At 63.0% G+C, this 15,420-nt stretch overlaps 1 protein-coding gene across 1 annotated transcript; it reads left to right on the top strand.

The window, feature by feature from the left end:
* The first annotated feature begins 8,855 nt into the window (after positions 1-8,855).
* LOC135415110 (uncharacterized) lies at positions 8,856-11,168 on the top strand. Its single transcript, XM_064656668.1, has 3 exons — positions 8,856-9,176; positions 9,303-10,856; positions 10,971-11,168. The coding sequence occupies exons 1-3, from the start codon at positions 9,105-9,107 to the stop codon at positions 11,166-11,168; spliced, it is 1,824 nt and encodes a 607-aa protein (XP_064512738.1). The 5' UTR covers positions 8,856-9,104.
* The last annotated feature ends 4,252 nt before the right edge of the window (positions 11,169-15,420 follow it).

The raw sequence follows: 15,420 nt of genomic DNA, 5'->3' as shown, positions 1-15,420 counted from the left end.
GGCCTGCTCTGAGGATGAGAGTCTCTGGGACATCTCCAGCCTCTTAGAGCGCTGCCAAGGGCAAGAAAACACAGCCCGAAGCTGGAGTACTGGCGGAGCAAGTAGCTCTGGCTCCCTCCCGTCTGAGGAGTGGGCAGAGCCCTGGGACTCTTCCTCAGCCACCTCCACCTCCACCTCCACGGACTGAGCTGCTGGGGGCAGGCTGGCACGTGGCCTTACCACCTGCAGCTGCACTTGAAGGAAGAGGCCTTTTTCCAACGAGACAAAGCCCAAAGAAGAACTTGGGGCAACTGCAGACCCTCAGGGGGGCCACTTGCTGGGAGGACGACTTGCTGGCGTGGGACGGACAGTCTTTGGAGCGCTGGCAAGTCAAGCCCTCACCTACAGCTCTCTCAGCACAGCGGCCCTCTCTCTTCAGGGAGGCACTCTGGGCTCTGGGCAGGGCGTTCCGCTGGCCCTGCCTGGCGGGATGGGATGGCGGCTCCCAAGCTGTGGTGGTGACCAGACTGACATCCACCTGATGGCCGGTCACCAGTGGTGTCGCCCAGGGCTCAGTGGTGGGGCCAGTCCTGCTGGTCTCTTGGCTCGGATTGCCCTTTGCCCAGTCCTCCAGGACTTCACCTGACTGCCACCATTGCTCCAAAACCATGGGCAGTGGACTAGCCCCTTTGTCTGCCAGCTCCCTCAGGACCTGGGGATGAACCTCAGCGGGTGCCTTGTGCACATTCAGGTTCCTTACACGCTCTCCAACCTGATCCTCTGCTGCAGGGGACTTGGGCTCTTCTTCTGCCAGTCCCTGCCTTTGCCTTTCTCCACTCGGGCGGCGTGGCTGGAGCGCTTGCTGTCCAAGGCTGAAGCACAGAAGGCATCGAGAGCCTCAGCCTTCTCTTTGTGCCGGACAGCCACGTCTGCCAGTTCCTTCTGGAGAGGGCCCACCTTATCCCTAGTCCGTCTTTAGCAAGATAGCTGTAGAGGCCCTTCCTGTTCTCCTGAAGAGCTCCGGCCAGACTCCAGTCGAGCCGGGCCTTGGCTTTCCCACCCTTGTCCCCAGCTTCCCTCCCCTTGTCCCCATCCTCCCAGGCCACCTGTCCTTGTTTCCGTTCCCCGAAATAGGAAGAAGTCCCCTTAAGTTTTTTAGGTTAAAGTAGGGGTAGGGAAGAATTAGTCGAGTTAAGTTGCGTAGGATAAAGTAGGGCTAGGTGTTAGCAGTGCTCTCCACTGGAATTTCAAAGGACAAGCTAAAGGCCGCCTCATGCTTTCTAGTCCCGTTTCATGACCAAAATGACAAAGGGTGCTTTAGCATGGGCGCTGACCTAGGAGAGCCTAGTATTTAAGATAGACTTGTGGAAGTTTAAAATAAAGATTGGTTTGGAAAGAAAAGGCTCAGGAAGGTTGTGTTTTGAAAGCGAATAATATTTGGGGGTTGGGCTAGGACTTGTTCCTTAGGCAGCTGAGCTGTGTCCCTTGGTGCGGGTGTGTGCAATAGAGCTGTCCTGGAGGCTGAAGGCAGCCCAGGGACGTCTGTAAGCAGAGCTGGGGAACAGCCAGCGAGTGGGTCTTCCTTTCTTGGAAGTAGAAGTTAGTTTTTCAGGATCTCCCGAAGTTCGTGTGTTGCTGCCCTCCCTTTTAGAAGGAGGAGTTCTTGGAAGAGGTGTCTTGCGGGGCTGGGCCGCTGCTAAAGGACAACAGAATATCTAGATGCCTTTCTTGAAATAAAACTAGTGGTTTGATCCACAAGCAGCGCTGGTGGTTCTTTTGGTCAGGCTGTAGTCCTTGATTTGGGGGCAAGAAAGCCTCCTGAAGACCCAAGGCTTTTAGTTGCTGGGGCCGGCGTGCGTTGGGTGGGGCGAAGGAGAAGGGCGCTGCCTGGGGTGGGAGGGATGCGTGGAGGAGAGGGGGAAGTCCTGCTGCGGGCTGGGGCAGAGTGGCCACACGGGGCTGGGCCTGTGAGTGGGGGGATCCCGGTCGGCGGTGCCAGAGGGGACTGAGCAAGTCAAGTGTGTCCGTGTGGGGAATGGAGAGGTGGAATGGCAGGAGGGTGAAAGGATGCCCTGCCCCAATGCAGCCCCTTGGAGCCTCCTTGGGAGGCTCTTGGAGCTGCTGCCTGGAGCAGCTGAAGTCCGAAGCAGCCCGGGAGCACCGCCCCACAGCACAGCCCCCGCAGCCCCTAAGCCAGTCTGAGAATGGCTGGCACCCTGGAAGCGCTGCCTGAGGGGCGGCAGTGGCCACAGGAGGCCAGAGCAAAGAAAAGCAGCACCAGGCGGCCCTTTGGTGCTGGTGGCTCTGGCCTCTGGGGATTGGTGTTAGGTGGATCTCCCCCGGATCTAGGAGTGCTAGCTAGGATGTTCTACCCTCTGGTTACTTTGTTTCCATCTGCATGCTGCTAGAGCTGTCCCAAAGGGGAAGAAAACCCACAGCCAAGCTGGAGCACGGGGCAGGAGGGGAGCTGAGTTTCCTTCCAGCGCCAGGCATGGGCAGAGCCCTGGCACCTTCAACGGTGCAGCCCCACAGTCAATGGCCCAGCTCTCCCATCAGAAGGCCTCCCCTGTGGGCAAAGGCTCTGACTCCGCCCAACTTTTCCTGCTGGACCTCCAGGCCGTCGCCAAGGCCATTGGAAGCTCGCAGTGGGCAGCGGGCAGGGGCAGCAGTGGAGGCAGTGCTGCCAGTGGCCCCGAGCCCCCAGGATGGGGCCTGATGGCAGTGGCTCTGGGACATCTGCAGCCTCCTAGAGCTGTGCCAAGGGCAAGAAATCTGAGAGCAAGCGGTGTCCCACGGGGAAGAAAGAAGGAGAAAAAGCTGTCTCAGGAAAGCAGGAAAGCCAGCCAAGGGCACGCTGTCTGGGTTGGGCCCTTGTAGCCGGCCGTGTTGCTGAAGCCCCGCACTGGTTGCCAGGAGGGGCCCAGTTCCCCCAGCAGTGTGGGCAGAGACGCTGAGCTGCACAGCACGTGTCCTGCCCCCGCAAGTCCCCAGGACCCCCCGTTGTCCCAAAGCGGGTTCTTTCCCGCTGAGTGCAAGAGGCCGATCCACACACACGCGGTCGAGGGGTTTGCTTTATTGCCAGTTGTGCACAGAAGGGCGTGCTGGTTGGCAATCCCGAAACCTTCGCAAGGCAATTCGAGCCACAAGTGACTTGTCTCTCCGAGCCTGGGACATCCCGCGGCCACGGCTGGCTGCCCAGGGCGGTGGCAGCGCCAACTGCGGGATGCAGACAGGGCTGAAGTGCGGGGAGGCCGCGGGCAGCGGGGTCGTGCGGGAGCTGTTGGCTGGGGCCGGCTGGAGCGTCTGTGAGGGGAAAGCGGGGGAGCCTTGTGCCGGGCACAGGCGGTTGCAAGTAGTTGCAGCCAGCCGCAGCCAGTTGTGCGCCCCCTGCGCTGCCGTCCTCGGGGCGCCGGGAAACGGCCCATTGTGACAGCGGCGGCGCGTTGCCGGGCCCTTTGTGATGCGGGGCCTCCTTGGGCCCGCGGGCCATTGTGACAGCGCGGGGCCCCGCCCTGCCCGGGAGGCTATTTAGGAGGGCAGAGCCCTGCAGTACCCTCTTTCTCCCAGGAGAGCATCTGTCTCACGAGGCAGCATCTCTCTCGGGGACCTCAGCGGCAGAGGAAGTAGCCGACGCGGAAGATGTGGACGACGAAGAAGTTCACCGACTTGCAGCCACGCTGTCGAGCTGGCAGAGGAAGCACAAGGTGAAGGATGGGGGAGCAGAGAGCTGCCTTGGGGCCAGGGCTGGGCTTGTGGGCACGGAGGGGCCTGCCGTGCCATGGCAACCGCCTGCCTCTCACAGCGCCTTCTCCTCCTCCTCCTCGCCGCAGGTGGACAACTGGCAGACGCAGGCAGCAGCGCAGGAAGAGGAGAAGAGCGCCTCTTCTGCTGCTGCCGCAGCTGAGCAGGTGAGAGCAGCAGGGGCAGAGAGCCAGGCAGCTGCCCCACGCAGCCCCAGAGGCCGCGGCCGCGCTGTGCTGGGCACCCTGCAGCGCGTGGCACGCGCCGCCCGCAGCAGGCTGGCGGTTGGGATGCGGCGACGTGGCCAGAAGCCGGAGCCACAGAGGGAGGTGGAACAAGGTAGGGAGGCAGCCAGAGCAGGAACATCCGCAGCAGCAGGGTCAGAGAGGCAGGACTCTGCCCTGCAAAGCCCCTGCTGTCCCCCCAGCCCCTTCCCAAGCCATCTGGAAGCCCTCCGTGGGCAGTGGGCCGGGGCAGCAGCGGGGGCAGTGCTGCCAGTGGCAGAGAGGGAGGACCAGGCCTGCTCCGAGGACGAGAGCCTCTGGGACATCTCCAGCCTCTTCGAGCTGTCAACGGGGGATGAAAGCCCAGAGGAAAGCTGGAGCAGTGGGCAAGAATGTAGCTCAGGGTCCCTCCCGTGCCAGGCATGGGCAGAGCCCGGGAGCTCTCAAGCAGGCACAACCCCAGTCCACGGCCCAGGGCTCAGTCTCACAAGCCCTTCCACCAGGGCAAAGACCCCCACCCCGGACGGCTTTCCAGACCGCTGCGCCCTCAGCCCCTTGCCAAGTGACCTGGAAGCTCTCAGTGGGCAGTGGGCAGGGACAGCAGCCGAGGCCGTCCTGCCAGTGGCAGCGAGCGAGGATGGGGCGTGCTGCGAGGAGCTCTCAGACATCTGCAGCCTCCTAGAGCTGCCCCAAGAAGAACGCAGCGGAGACCAAAGGTGGAGGAGGAGAGAAAAGAGGCTCCCCGTGCCCATGCCACGGGAGGCATGGTCAGAGCCCTGGGGCCTTCAAGTGCCCACAGCGACAGCCCGTGCCCCAGTTCGCCCGTGCCTCGGCAGCCCTTCCACCAGGCCACAGGCCCCGAGCCCGGACGCCTGCCCCCCCAGCCCCTCGCCAAGCCAGCTGTCAGCTCCCAGTGGGCAGTGGGCAGGGCTCCCGCACGTCTCCAGGGAGTCCCGAGGGCAAGAAAACGCAGACCCACCGCTGTCCCCGGAAGAAGACAGCCACGGCGAGGAGCTGTCAGAGAACAAAGGGCAAGGCGTCCAAATATACACCATCTGGGTCAAGCCCTCCCTCATTCCGGTGCTGCTGGAGCCTCAGCCTGCTGGCCCGGAAGGGCCCAAATGTCCCTGCGTCATCTGCGCAGAGGCGGCCCAAGAGGCAGTCGGGGACCCGCGCGGCACATCTCCTGCCCCGGCGGGTCCCAGGCACAGCCGGCCAACGGCTGCTGCCCCGCAGCGCCCCACAGGCTGCTGCCCCGCCGTGCTGGACACGCTGCAGCGCACGCACGTGCCACCCTGAGCAGGATCGCAGCTGTGATCCGGCGACGGGGCCGGCGGCCGGGGGAACAGCAGCACCCGGCTCAAGGCATGGATGCAGCCATGCTGGCAACAGCCCCAGCAGCAGGGGCAGAGAGCCAGGCAGCTGCCCTGCGCGGCCCCTGCCGCCCCCCCAGCCTCTCGCCGGGCCAGCTGGAAGCTGGCAGGGGGCAGCGGGCAGGGGCAGCAGCAGAGACGGTCCTGCCCCTGCCACAGAGCCAGGAGGGGGCCTGCTCTGAGGATGAGAGTCTCTGGGACATCTCCAGCCTCTTAGAGCGCTGCCAAGGGCAAGAAAACACAGCCCGAAGCTGGAGTACTGGCGGAGCAAGTAGCTCTGGCTCCCTCCCGTCTGAGGAGTGGGCAGAGCCCTGGGACTCTTCCTCAGCCACCTCCACCTCCACCTCCACGGACTGAGCTGCTGGGGCAGGCTGGCACGTGGCCTTACCACCTGCAGCTGCACTTGAAGGAAGAGGCCTTTTTCCAACGAGACAAAGCCCAAAGAAGAACTTGGGGCAACTGCAGACCCTCAGGGGGGCCACTTGCTGGGAGGACGACTTGCTGGTGTGGGACGGACAGTCTTTGGAGCGCTGGCAAGTCAAGCCCTCACCTACAGCTCTCTCAGCACAGCGGCCCTCTCTCTTCAGGGAGGCACTCTGGGCTCTGGGCAGGGCGTTCCGCTGGCCCTGCCTGGCGGGATGGGATGGCGGCTCCCAAGCTGTGGTGGTGACCAGACCTGACATCCACCTGATGGCCGGTCACCAGTGGTGTCGCCCAGGGCTCAGTGGTGGGGCCAGTCCCTGCTGGTCTCTTGGCTCGGATTGCCCTTTGCCCAGTCCTCCAGGACTTCACCTGACTGCCACCATTGCTCCAAAACCATGGCAGTGGACTAGCCCCTTTGTCTGCCAGCTCCCTCAGGACCTGGGGATGAACCTCAGCGGGTGCCTTGTGCACATTCAGGTTCCTTACACGCTCTCCAACCTGATCCTCTGCTGCAGGGACTTGGGCTCTTCTTCTGCCAGTCCCTGCCTTTGCCTTTCTCCACTCGGGCGGCGTGGCTGGAGCGCTTGCTGTCCAAGGCTGAAGCACAGAAGGCATCGAGAGCCTCAGCCTTCTCTTTGTGCCGGACAGCCACGTCTGCCAGTTCCTTCTGGAGAGGGCCCACCTTATCCCTAGTCCGTCTTTAGCAAGATAGCTGTAGAGGCCCTTCTGTTCTCCTGAAGAGCTCCAGCCAGACTCCAGTCGAGCCGGGCCTTGGCTTTCCACCCTTGTCCCCAGCTTCCCTCCCCTTGTCCCACCATCCTCCCAGGCCACCTGTCCTTGTTTCCGTTCCCCGAAATAGGAAGAAGTCCCCTTAAGTTTTTTAGGTTAAAGTAGGGGTAGGGAAGAATTAGTCGAGTTAAGTTGCGTAGGATAAAGTAGGGCTAGGTGTTAGCAGTGCTCTCCACTGGAATTTCAAAGGACAAGCTAAAGGCCGCCTCATGCTTTCTAGTCCCGTTTCATGACCAAAATGACAAAGGGTGCTTTAGCATGGGCGCTGACCTAGGAGAGCCTAGTATTTAAGATAGACTTGTGGAAGTTTAAAATAAAGATTGGTTTGGAAAGAAAAGGCTCAGGAAGGTTGTGTTTTGAAAGCGAATAATATTTGGGGGTTGGGCTAGGACTTGTTCCTTAGGCAGCTGAGCTGTGTCCCTTGGTGCGGGTGTGTGCAATAGAGCTGTCCTGGAGGCTGAAGGCAGCCCAGGGACGTCTGTAAGCAGAGCTGGGGAACAGCCAGCGAGTGGGTCTTCCTTTCTTGGAAGTAGAAGTTAGTTTTTCAGGATCTCCCGAAGTTCGTGTGTTGCTGCCCTCCCTTTTAGAAGGAGGAGTTCTTGGAAGAGGTGTCTTGCGGGGCTGGGCCGCTGCTAAAGGACAACAGAATATCTAGATGCCTTTCTTGAAATAAAACTAGTGGTTTGATCCACAAGCAGCGCTGGTGGTTCTTTTGGTCAGGCTGTAGTCCTTGATTTGGGGGCAAGAAAGCCTCCTGAAGACCCAAGGCTTTTAGTTGCTGGGGCCGGCGTGCGTTGGGTGGGGCGAAGGAGAAGGGCGCTGCCTGGGGTGGGAGGGATGCGTGGAGGAGAGGGGGAAGTCCTGCTGCGGGCTGGGGCAGAGTGGCCACACGGGGCTGGGCCTGTGAGTGGGGGGATCCCGGCCGGCGGTGCCAGAGGGGACTGAGCAAGTCAAGTGTGTCCGTGTGGGGAATGGAGAGGTGGAATGGCAGGAGGGTGAAAGGATGCCCTGCCCCAATGCAGCCCCTTGGAGCCTCCTTGGGAGGCTCTTGGAGCTGCTGCCTGGAGCAGCTGAAGTCCGAAGCAGCCCGGGAGCACCGCCCCACAGCACAGCCCCCGCAGCCCCTAAGCCAGTCTGAGAATGGCTGGCACCCTGGAAGCGCTGCCTGAGGGGCGGCAGTGGCCACAGGAGGCCAGAGCAAAGAAAAGCAGCACCAGGCGGCCCTTTGGTGCTGGTGGCTCTGACCTCTGGGGATTGGTGTTAGGTGGATCTCCCCCGGATCTAGGAGTGCTAGCTAGGATGTTCTACCCTCTGGTTACTTTGTTTCCATCTGCATGCTGCTAGAGCTGTCCCAAAGGGGAAGAAAACCCACAGCCAAGCTGGAGCACTGGGCAGGAGGGGAGCTGAGTTTCCTTCCAGCGCCAGGCATGGGCAGAGCCCTGGCACCTTCAACGGTGCAGCCCCACAGTCAATGGCCCAGCTCTCCCATCAGAAGGCCTCCCCTGTGGGCAAAGGCTCTGACTCCGCCCAACTTTTCCTGCTGGACCTCCAGGCCGTCGCCAAGGCCATTGGAAGCTCGCAGTGGGCAGCGGGCAGGGGCAGCAGTGGAGGCAGTGCTGCCAGTGGCCCCGAGCCCCCAGGATGGGGCCTGATGGCAGTGGCTCTGGGACATCTGCAGCCTCCTAGAGCTGTGCCAAGGGCAAGAAATCTGAGAGCAAGCGGTGTCCCACGGGGAAGAAAGAAGGAGAAAAAGCTGTCTCAGGAAAGCAGGAAAGCCAGCCAAGGGCACGCTGTCTGGGTTGGGCCCTTGTAGCCGGCCGTGTTGCTGAAGCCCCGCACTGGTTGCCAGGAGGGGCCCAGTTCCCCCAGCAGTGTGGGCAGAGACGCTGAGCTGCACAGCACGTGTCCTGCCCCCGCAAGTCCCCAGGACCCCCCGTTGTCCCAAAGCGGGTTCTTTCCCGCTGAGTGCAAGAGGCCGATCCACACACACGCGGTCGAGGGGTTTGCTTTATTGCCAGTTGTGCACAGAAGGGCGTGCTGGTTGGCAATCCCGAAACCTTCGCAAGGCAATTCGAGCCACAAGTGACTTGTCTCTCCGAGCCTGGGACATCCCGCGGCCACGGCTGGCTGCCCAGGGCGGTGGCAGCGCCAGCTGCGGGATGCAGACAGGGCTGAAGTGCGGGGAGGCCGCGGGCAGCGGGGTCGTGCGGGAGCTGTTGGCTGGGGCCGGCTGGAGCGTCTGTGAGGGGAAAGCGGGGGAGCCTTGTGCCGGGCACAGGCGGTTGCAAGTAGTTGCAGCCAGCCGCAGCCAGTTGTGCGCCCCCTGCGCTGCCGTCCTCGGGGCGCCGGGAAACGGCCCATTGTGACAGCGGCGGCGCGTTGCCGGGCCCTTTGTGATGCGGGGCCTCCTTGGGCCCGCGGGCCATTGTGACAGCGCGGGGCCCCGCCCTGCCCGGGAGGCTATTTAGGAGGGCAGAGCCCTGCAGTACCCTCTTTCTCCCAGGAGAGCATCTGTCTCACGAGGCAGCATCTCTCTCGGGGACCTCAGCGGCAGAGGAAGTAGCCGACGCGGAAGATGTGGACGACGAAGAAGTTCACCGACTTGCAGCCACGCAAGTGGCTGTCGAGCTGGCAGAGGAAGCACAAGGTGAAGGATGGGGGAGCAGAGAGCTGCCTTGGGGCCAGGGCTGGGCTTGTGGGCACGGAGGGGCCTGCCGTGCCATGGCAACCGCCTGCCTCTCACAGCGCCTTCTCCTCCTCCTCCTCGCCGCAGGTGGACAACTGGCAGACGCAGGCAGCAGCGCAGGAAGAGGAGAAGAGCGCCTCTTCTGCTGCTGCCGCAGCTGAGCAGGTGAGAGCAGCAGGGGCAGAGAGCCAGGCAGCTGCCCCACGCAGCCCCAGAGGCCGCGGCCGCGCTGTGCTGGGCACCCTGCAGCGCGTGGCACGCGCCGCCCGCAGCAGGCTGGCGGTTGGGATGCGGCGACGTGGCCAGAAGCCGGAGCCACAGAGGGAGGTGGAACAAGGTAGGGAGGCAGCCAGAGCAGGAACATCCGCAGCAGCAGGGTCAGAGAGGCAGGACTCTGCCCTGCAAAGCCCCTGCTGTCCCCCCAGCCCCTTCCCAAGCCATCTGGAAGCCCTCCGTGGGCAGTGGGCCGGGGCAGCAGCGGGGGCAGTGCTGCCAGTGGCAGAGAGGGAGGACCAGGCCTGCTCCGAGGACGAGAGCCTCTGGGACATCTCCAGCCTCTTCGAGCTGTCAACGGGGGATGAAAGCCCAGAGGAAAGCTGGAGCAGTGGGCAAGAATGTAGCTCAGGGTCCCTCCCGTGCCAGGCATGGGCAGAGCCCGGGAGCTCTCAAGCAGGCACAACCCCAGTCCACGGCCCAGGGCTCAGTCTCACAAGCCCTTCCACCAGGGCAAAGACCCCCACCCCGGACGGCTTTCCAGACCGCTGCGCCCTCAGCCCCTTGCCAAGTGACCTGGAAGCTCTCAGTGGGCAGTGGGCAGGGACAGCAGCCGAGGCCGTCCTGCCAGTGGCAGCGAGCGAGGATGGGGCGTGCTGCGAGGAGCTCTCAGACATCTGCAGCCTCCTAGAGCTGCCCCAAGAAGAACGCAGCGGAGACCAAAGGTGGAGGAGGAGAGAAAAGAGGCTCCCCGTGCCCATGCCACGGGAGGCATGGTCAGAGCCCTGGGGCCTTCAAGTGCCCACAGCGACAGCCCGTGCCCCAGTTCGCCCGTGCCTCGGCAGCCCTTCCACCAGGCCACAGGCCCCGAGCCCGGACGCCTGCCCCCCCAGCCCCTCGCCAAGCCAGCTGTCAGCTCCCAGTGGGCAGTGGGCAGGGCTCCCGCACGTCTCCAGGGAGTCCCGAGGGCAAGAAAACGCAGACCCACCGCTGTCCCCGGAAGAAGACAGCCACGGCGAGGAGCTGTCAGAGAACAAAGGGCAAGGCGTCCAAATATACACCATCTGGGTCAAGCCCTCCCTCATTCCGGTGCTGCTGGAGCCTCAGCCTGCTGGCCCGGAAGGGCCCAAATGTCCCTGCGTCATCTGCGCAGAGGCGGCCCAAGAGGCAGTCGGGGACCCGCGCGGCACATCTCCTGCCCCGGCGGGTCCCAGGCACAGCCGGCCAACGGCTGCTGCCCCGCAGCGCCCCACAGGCTGCTGCCCCGCCGTGCTGGACACGCTGCAGCGCACGGCACGTGCCACCCTGAGCAGGATCGCAGCTGTGATCCGGCGACGGGGCCGGCGGCCGGGGGAACAGCAGCACCCGGCTCAAGGCATGGATGCAGCCATGCTGGCAACAGCCCCAGCAGCAGGGGCAGAGAGCCAGGCAGCTGCCCTGCGCGGCCCCTGCCGCCCCCCCAGCCTCTCGCCGGGCCAGCTGGAAGCTGGCAGGGGGCAGCGGGCAGGGGCAGCAGCAGAGACGGTCCTGCCCCTGCCACAGAGCCAGGAGGGGGCCTGCTCTGAGGATGAGAGTCTCTGCGACATCTCCAGCCTCTTAGAGCGCTGCCAAGGGCAAGAAAACACAGCCCGAAGCTGGAGTACTGGCGGAGCAAGTAGCTCTGGCTCCCTCCCGTCTGAGGAGTGGGCAGAGCCCTGGGACTCTTCCTCAGCCACCTCCACCTCCACCTCCACGGACTGAGCTGCTGGGGGCAGGCTGGCACGTGGCCTTACCACCTGCAGCTGCACTTGAAGGAAGAGGCCTTTTTCCAACGAGACAAAGCCCAAAGAAGAACTTGGGGCAACTGCAGACCCTCAGGGGGGCCACTTGCTGGGAGGACGACTTGCTGGCGTGGGACGGACAGTCTTTGGAGCGCTGGCAAGTCAAGCCCTCACCTACAGCTCTCTCAGCACAGCGGCCCTCTCTCTTCAGGGAGGCACTCTGGGCTCTGGGCAGGGCGTTCCGCTGGCCCTGCCTGGCGGGATGGGATGGCGGCTCCCAAGCTGTGGTGGTGACCAGACTGACATCCACCTGATGGCCGGTCACCAGTGGTGTCGCCCAGGGCTCAGTGGTGGGGCCAGTCCTGCTGGTCTCTTGGCTCGGATTGCCCTTTGCCCAGTCCTCCAGGACTTCACCTGACTGCCACCATTGCTCCAAAACCATGGGCAGTGGACTAGCCCCTTTGTCTGCCAGCTCCCTCAGGACCTGGGGATGAACCTCAGCGGGTGCCTTGTGCACATTCAGGTTCCTTACACGCTCTCCAACCTGATCCTCTGCTGCAGGGGACTTGGGCTCTTCTTCTGCCAGTCCCTGCCTTTGCCTTTCTCCACTCGGGCGGCGTGGCTGGAGCGCTTGCTGTCCAAGGCTGAAGCACAGAAGGCATCGAGAGCCTCAGCCTTCTCTTTGTGCCGGACAGCCACGTCTGCCAGTTCCTTCTGGAGAGGGCCCACCTTATCCCTAGTCCGTCTTTAGCAAGATAGCTGTAGAGGCCCTTCCTGTTCTCCTGAAGAGCTCCGGCCAGACTCCAGTCGAGCCGGGCCTTGGCTTTCCCACCCTTGTCCCCAGCTTCCCTCCCCTTGTCCCCATCCTCCCAGGCCACCTGTCCTTGTTTCCGTTCCCCGAAATAGGAAGAAGTCCCCTTAAGTTTTTTAGGTTAAAGTAGGGGTAGGGAAGAATTAGTCGAGTTAAGTTGCGTAGGATAAAGTAGGGCTAGGTGTTAGCAGTGCTCTCCACTGGAATTTCAAAGGACAAGCTAAAGGCCGCCTCATGCTTTCTAGTCCCGTTTCATGACCAAAATGACAAAGGGTGCTTTAGCATGGGCGCTGACCTAGGAGAGCCTAGTATTTAAGATAGACTTGTGGAAGTTTAAAATAAAGATTGGTTTGGAAAGAAAAGGCTCAGGAAGGTTGTGTTTTGAAAGCGAATAATATTTGGGGGTTGGGCTAGGACTTGTTCCTTAGGCAGCTGAGCTGTGTCCCTTGGTGCGGGTGTGTGCAATAGAGCTGTCCTGGAGGCTGAAGGCAGCCCAGGGACGTCTGTAAGCAGAGCTGGGGAACAGCCAGCGAGTGGGTCTTCCTTTCTTGGAAGTAGAAGTTAGTTTTTCAGGATCTCCCGAAGTTCGTGTGTTGCTGCCCTCCCTTTTAGAAGGAGGAGTTCTTGGAAGAGGTGTCTTGCGGGGCTGGGCCGCTGCTAAAGGACAACAGAATATCTAGATGCCTTTCTTGAAATAAAACTAGTGGTTTGATCCACAAGCAGCGCTGGTGGTTCTTTTGGTCAGGCTGTAGTCCTTGATTTGGGGGCAAGAAAGCCTCCTGAAGACCCAAGGCTTTTAGTTGCTGGGGCCGGCGTGCGTTGGGTGGGGCGAAGGAGAAGGGCGCTGCCTGGGGTGGGAGGGATGCGTGGAGGAGAGGGGGAAGTCCTGCTGCGGGCTGGGGCAGAGTGGCCACACGGGGCTGGGCCTGTGAGTGGGGGGATCCCGGCCGGCGGTGCCAGAGGGGACTGAGCAAGTCAAGTGTGTCCGTGTGGGGAATGGAGAGGTGGAATGGCAGGAGGGTGAAAGGATGCCCTGCCCCAATGCAGCCCCTTGGAGCCTCCTTGGGAGGCTCTTGGAGCTGCTGCCTGGAGCAGCTGAAGTCCGAAGCAGCCCGGGAGCACCGCCCCACAGCACAGCCCCCGCAGCCCCTAAGCCAGTCTGAGAATGGCTGGCACCCTGGAAGCGCTGCCTGAGGGGCGGCAGTGGCCACAGGAGGCCAGAGCAAAGAAAAGCAGCACCAGGCGGCCCTTTGGTGCTGGTGGCTCTGGCCTCTGGGGATTGGTGTTAGGTGGATCTCCCCCGGATCTAGGAGTGCTAGCTAGGATGTTCTACCCTCTGGTTACTTTGTTTCCATCTGCATGCTGCTAGAGCTGTCCCAAAGGGGAAGAAAACCCACAGCCAAGCTGGAGCACTGGGCAGGAGGGGAGCTGAGTTTCCTTCCAGCGCCAGGCATGGGCAGAGCCCTGGCACCTTCAACGGTGCAGCCCCACAGTCAATGGCCCAGCTCTCCCATCAGAAGGCCTCCCCTGTGGGCAAAGGTTCTGACTCCGCCCAACTTTTCCTGCTGGACCTCCAGGCCGTCGCCAAGGCCATTGGAAGCTCGCAGTGGGCAGCGGGCAGGGGCAGCAGTGGAGGCAGTGCTGCCAGTGGCCCCGAGCCCCCAGGATGGGGCCTGATGGCAGTGGCTCTGGGACATCTGCAGCCTCCTAGAGCTGTGCCAAGGGCAAGAAATCTGAGAGCAAGCGGTGTCCCACGGGGAAGAAAGAAGGAGAAAAAGCTGTCTCAGGAAAGCAGGAAAGCCAGCCAAGGGCACGCTGTCTGGGTTGGGCCCTTGTAGCCGGCCGTGTTGCTGAAGCCCCGCACTGGTTGCCAGGAGGGGCCCAGTTCCCCCAGCAGTGTGGGCAGAGACGCTGAGCTGCACAGCACGTGTCCTGCCCCCGCAAGTCCCCAGGACCCCCCGTTGTCCCAAAGCGGGTTCTTTCCCGCTGAGTGCAAGAGGCCGATCCACACACACGCGGTCGAGGGGTTTGCTTTATTGCCAGTTGTGCACAGAAGGGCGTGCTGGTTGGCAATCCCGAAACCTTCGCAAGGCAATTCGAGCCACAAGTGACTTGTCTCTCCGAGCCTGGGACATCCCGCGGCCACGGCTGGCTGCCCAGGGCGGTGGCAGCGCCAGCTGCGGGATGCAGACAGGGCTGAAGTGCGGGGAGGCCGCGGGCAGCGGGGTCGTGCGGGAGCTGTTGGCTGGGGCCGGCTGGAGCGTCTGTGAGGGGAAAGCGGGGGAGCCTTGTGCCGGGCACAGGCGGTTGCAAGTAGTTGCAGCCAGCCGCAGCCAGTTGTGCGCCCCCTGCGCTGCCGTCCTCGGGGCGCCGGGAAACGGCCCATTGTGACAGCGGCGGCGCGTTGCCGGGCCCTTTGTGATGCGGGGCCTCCTTGGGCCCGCGGGCCATTGTGACAGCGCGGGGCCCCGCCCTGCCCGGGAGGCTATTTAGGAGGGCAGAGCCCTGCAGTACCCTCTTTCTCCCAGGAGAGCATCTGTCTCACGAGGCAGCATCTCTCTCGGGGACCTCAGCGCAGAGGAAGTAGCCGACGCGGAAGATGTGGACGACGAAGAAGTTCACCGACTTGCAGCCACGCAAGTGGCTGTCGAGCTGGCAGAGGAAGCACAAGGTGAAGGATGGGGGAGCAGAGAGCTGCCTTGGGGCCAGGGCTGGGCTTGTGGGCACGGAGGGGCTGCCGTGCCATGGCAACCGCCTGCCTCTCAACAGCGCCTTCTCCTCCTCCTCCTCGCCGCAGGTGGACAACTGGCAGACGCAGGCAGCAGCGCAGGAAGAGGAGAAGAGCGCCTCTTCTGCTGCTGCCGCAGCTGAGCAGGTGAGAGCAGCAGGGGCAGAGAGCCAGGCAGCTGCCCCACGCAGCCCCCAGAGGCCGCGGCCGCGCTGTGCTGGGCACCCTGCAGCGCGTGGCACGCGCCGCCCGCAGCAGGCTGGCGGTTGGGATGCGGCGACGTGGCCAGAAGCCGGAGCCACAGAGGGAGGTGGAACAAGGTAGGGAGGCAGCCAGAGCAGGAACATCCGCAGCAGCAGGGTCAGAGAGGCAGGACTCTGCCCTGCAAAGCCCCTGCTGTCCCCCCAGCCCCTTCCCAAGCCATCTGGAAGCCCTCCGTGGGCAGTGGGCCGGGGCAGCAGCGGGGGCAGTGCTGCCAGTGGCAGAGAGGGAGGACCAGGCCTGCTCCGAGGACGAGAGCCTCTGGGACATCTCCAGCCTCTTCGAGCTGTCAACGGGGGATGAAAGCCCAGAGGAAAGCTGGAGCAGTGGGCAAGAATGTAGCTCAGGGTCCCTCCCGTGCCAGGCATGGGCAGAGCCCGGGAGCTCTCAAGCAGGCACAACCCCAGTCCACGGCCCAGGGCTCAGTCTCAC

Source organism: Pseudopipra pipra, chromosome 5 (assembly GCF_036250125.1).
Source record: "Pseudopipra pipra isolate bDixPip1 chromosome 5, bDixPip1.hap1, whole genome shotgun sequence".
Lineage (NCBI taxonomy): Eukaryota > Metazoa > Chordata > Aves > Passeriformes > Pipridae > Pseudopipra > Pseudopipra pipra.
Note: the sequence above shows the minus strand (reverse complement) of the source record. Positions and strands in the feature narration are given on the sequence as shown.

Excerpts from the sequence above, each read along its gene's own strand:
- LOC135415110 (XM_064656668.1), top strand. The coding sequence starts at position 9,105 with ATGTGGACGACGAAGAAGTTCACCGACTTGCAGCCACGCAAGTGGCTG. Across the intron at positions 9,177-9,302 it reads GCTGGCAGAGGAAGCACAAG|GTGGACAACTGGCAGACGCA; the intron begins GTGAAGGATGGG and ends TCCTCGCCGCAG. Across the intron at positions 10,857-10,970 it reads CAGCAGGGGCAGAGAGCCAG|AGCCAGGAGGGGGCCTGCTC; the intron begins GCAGCTGCCCTG and ends CCCCTGCCACAG.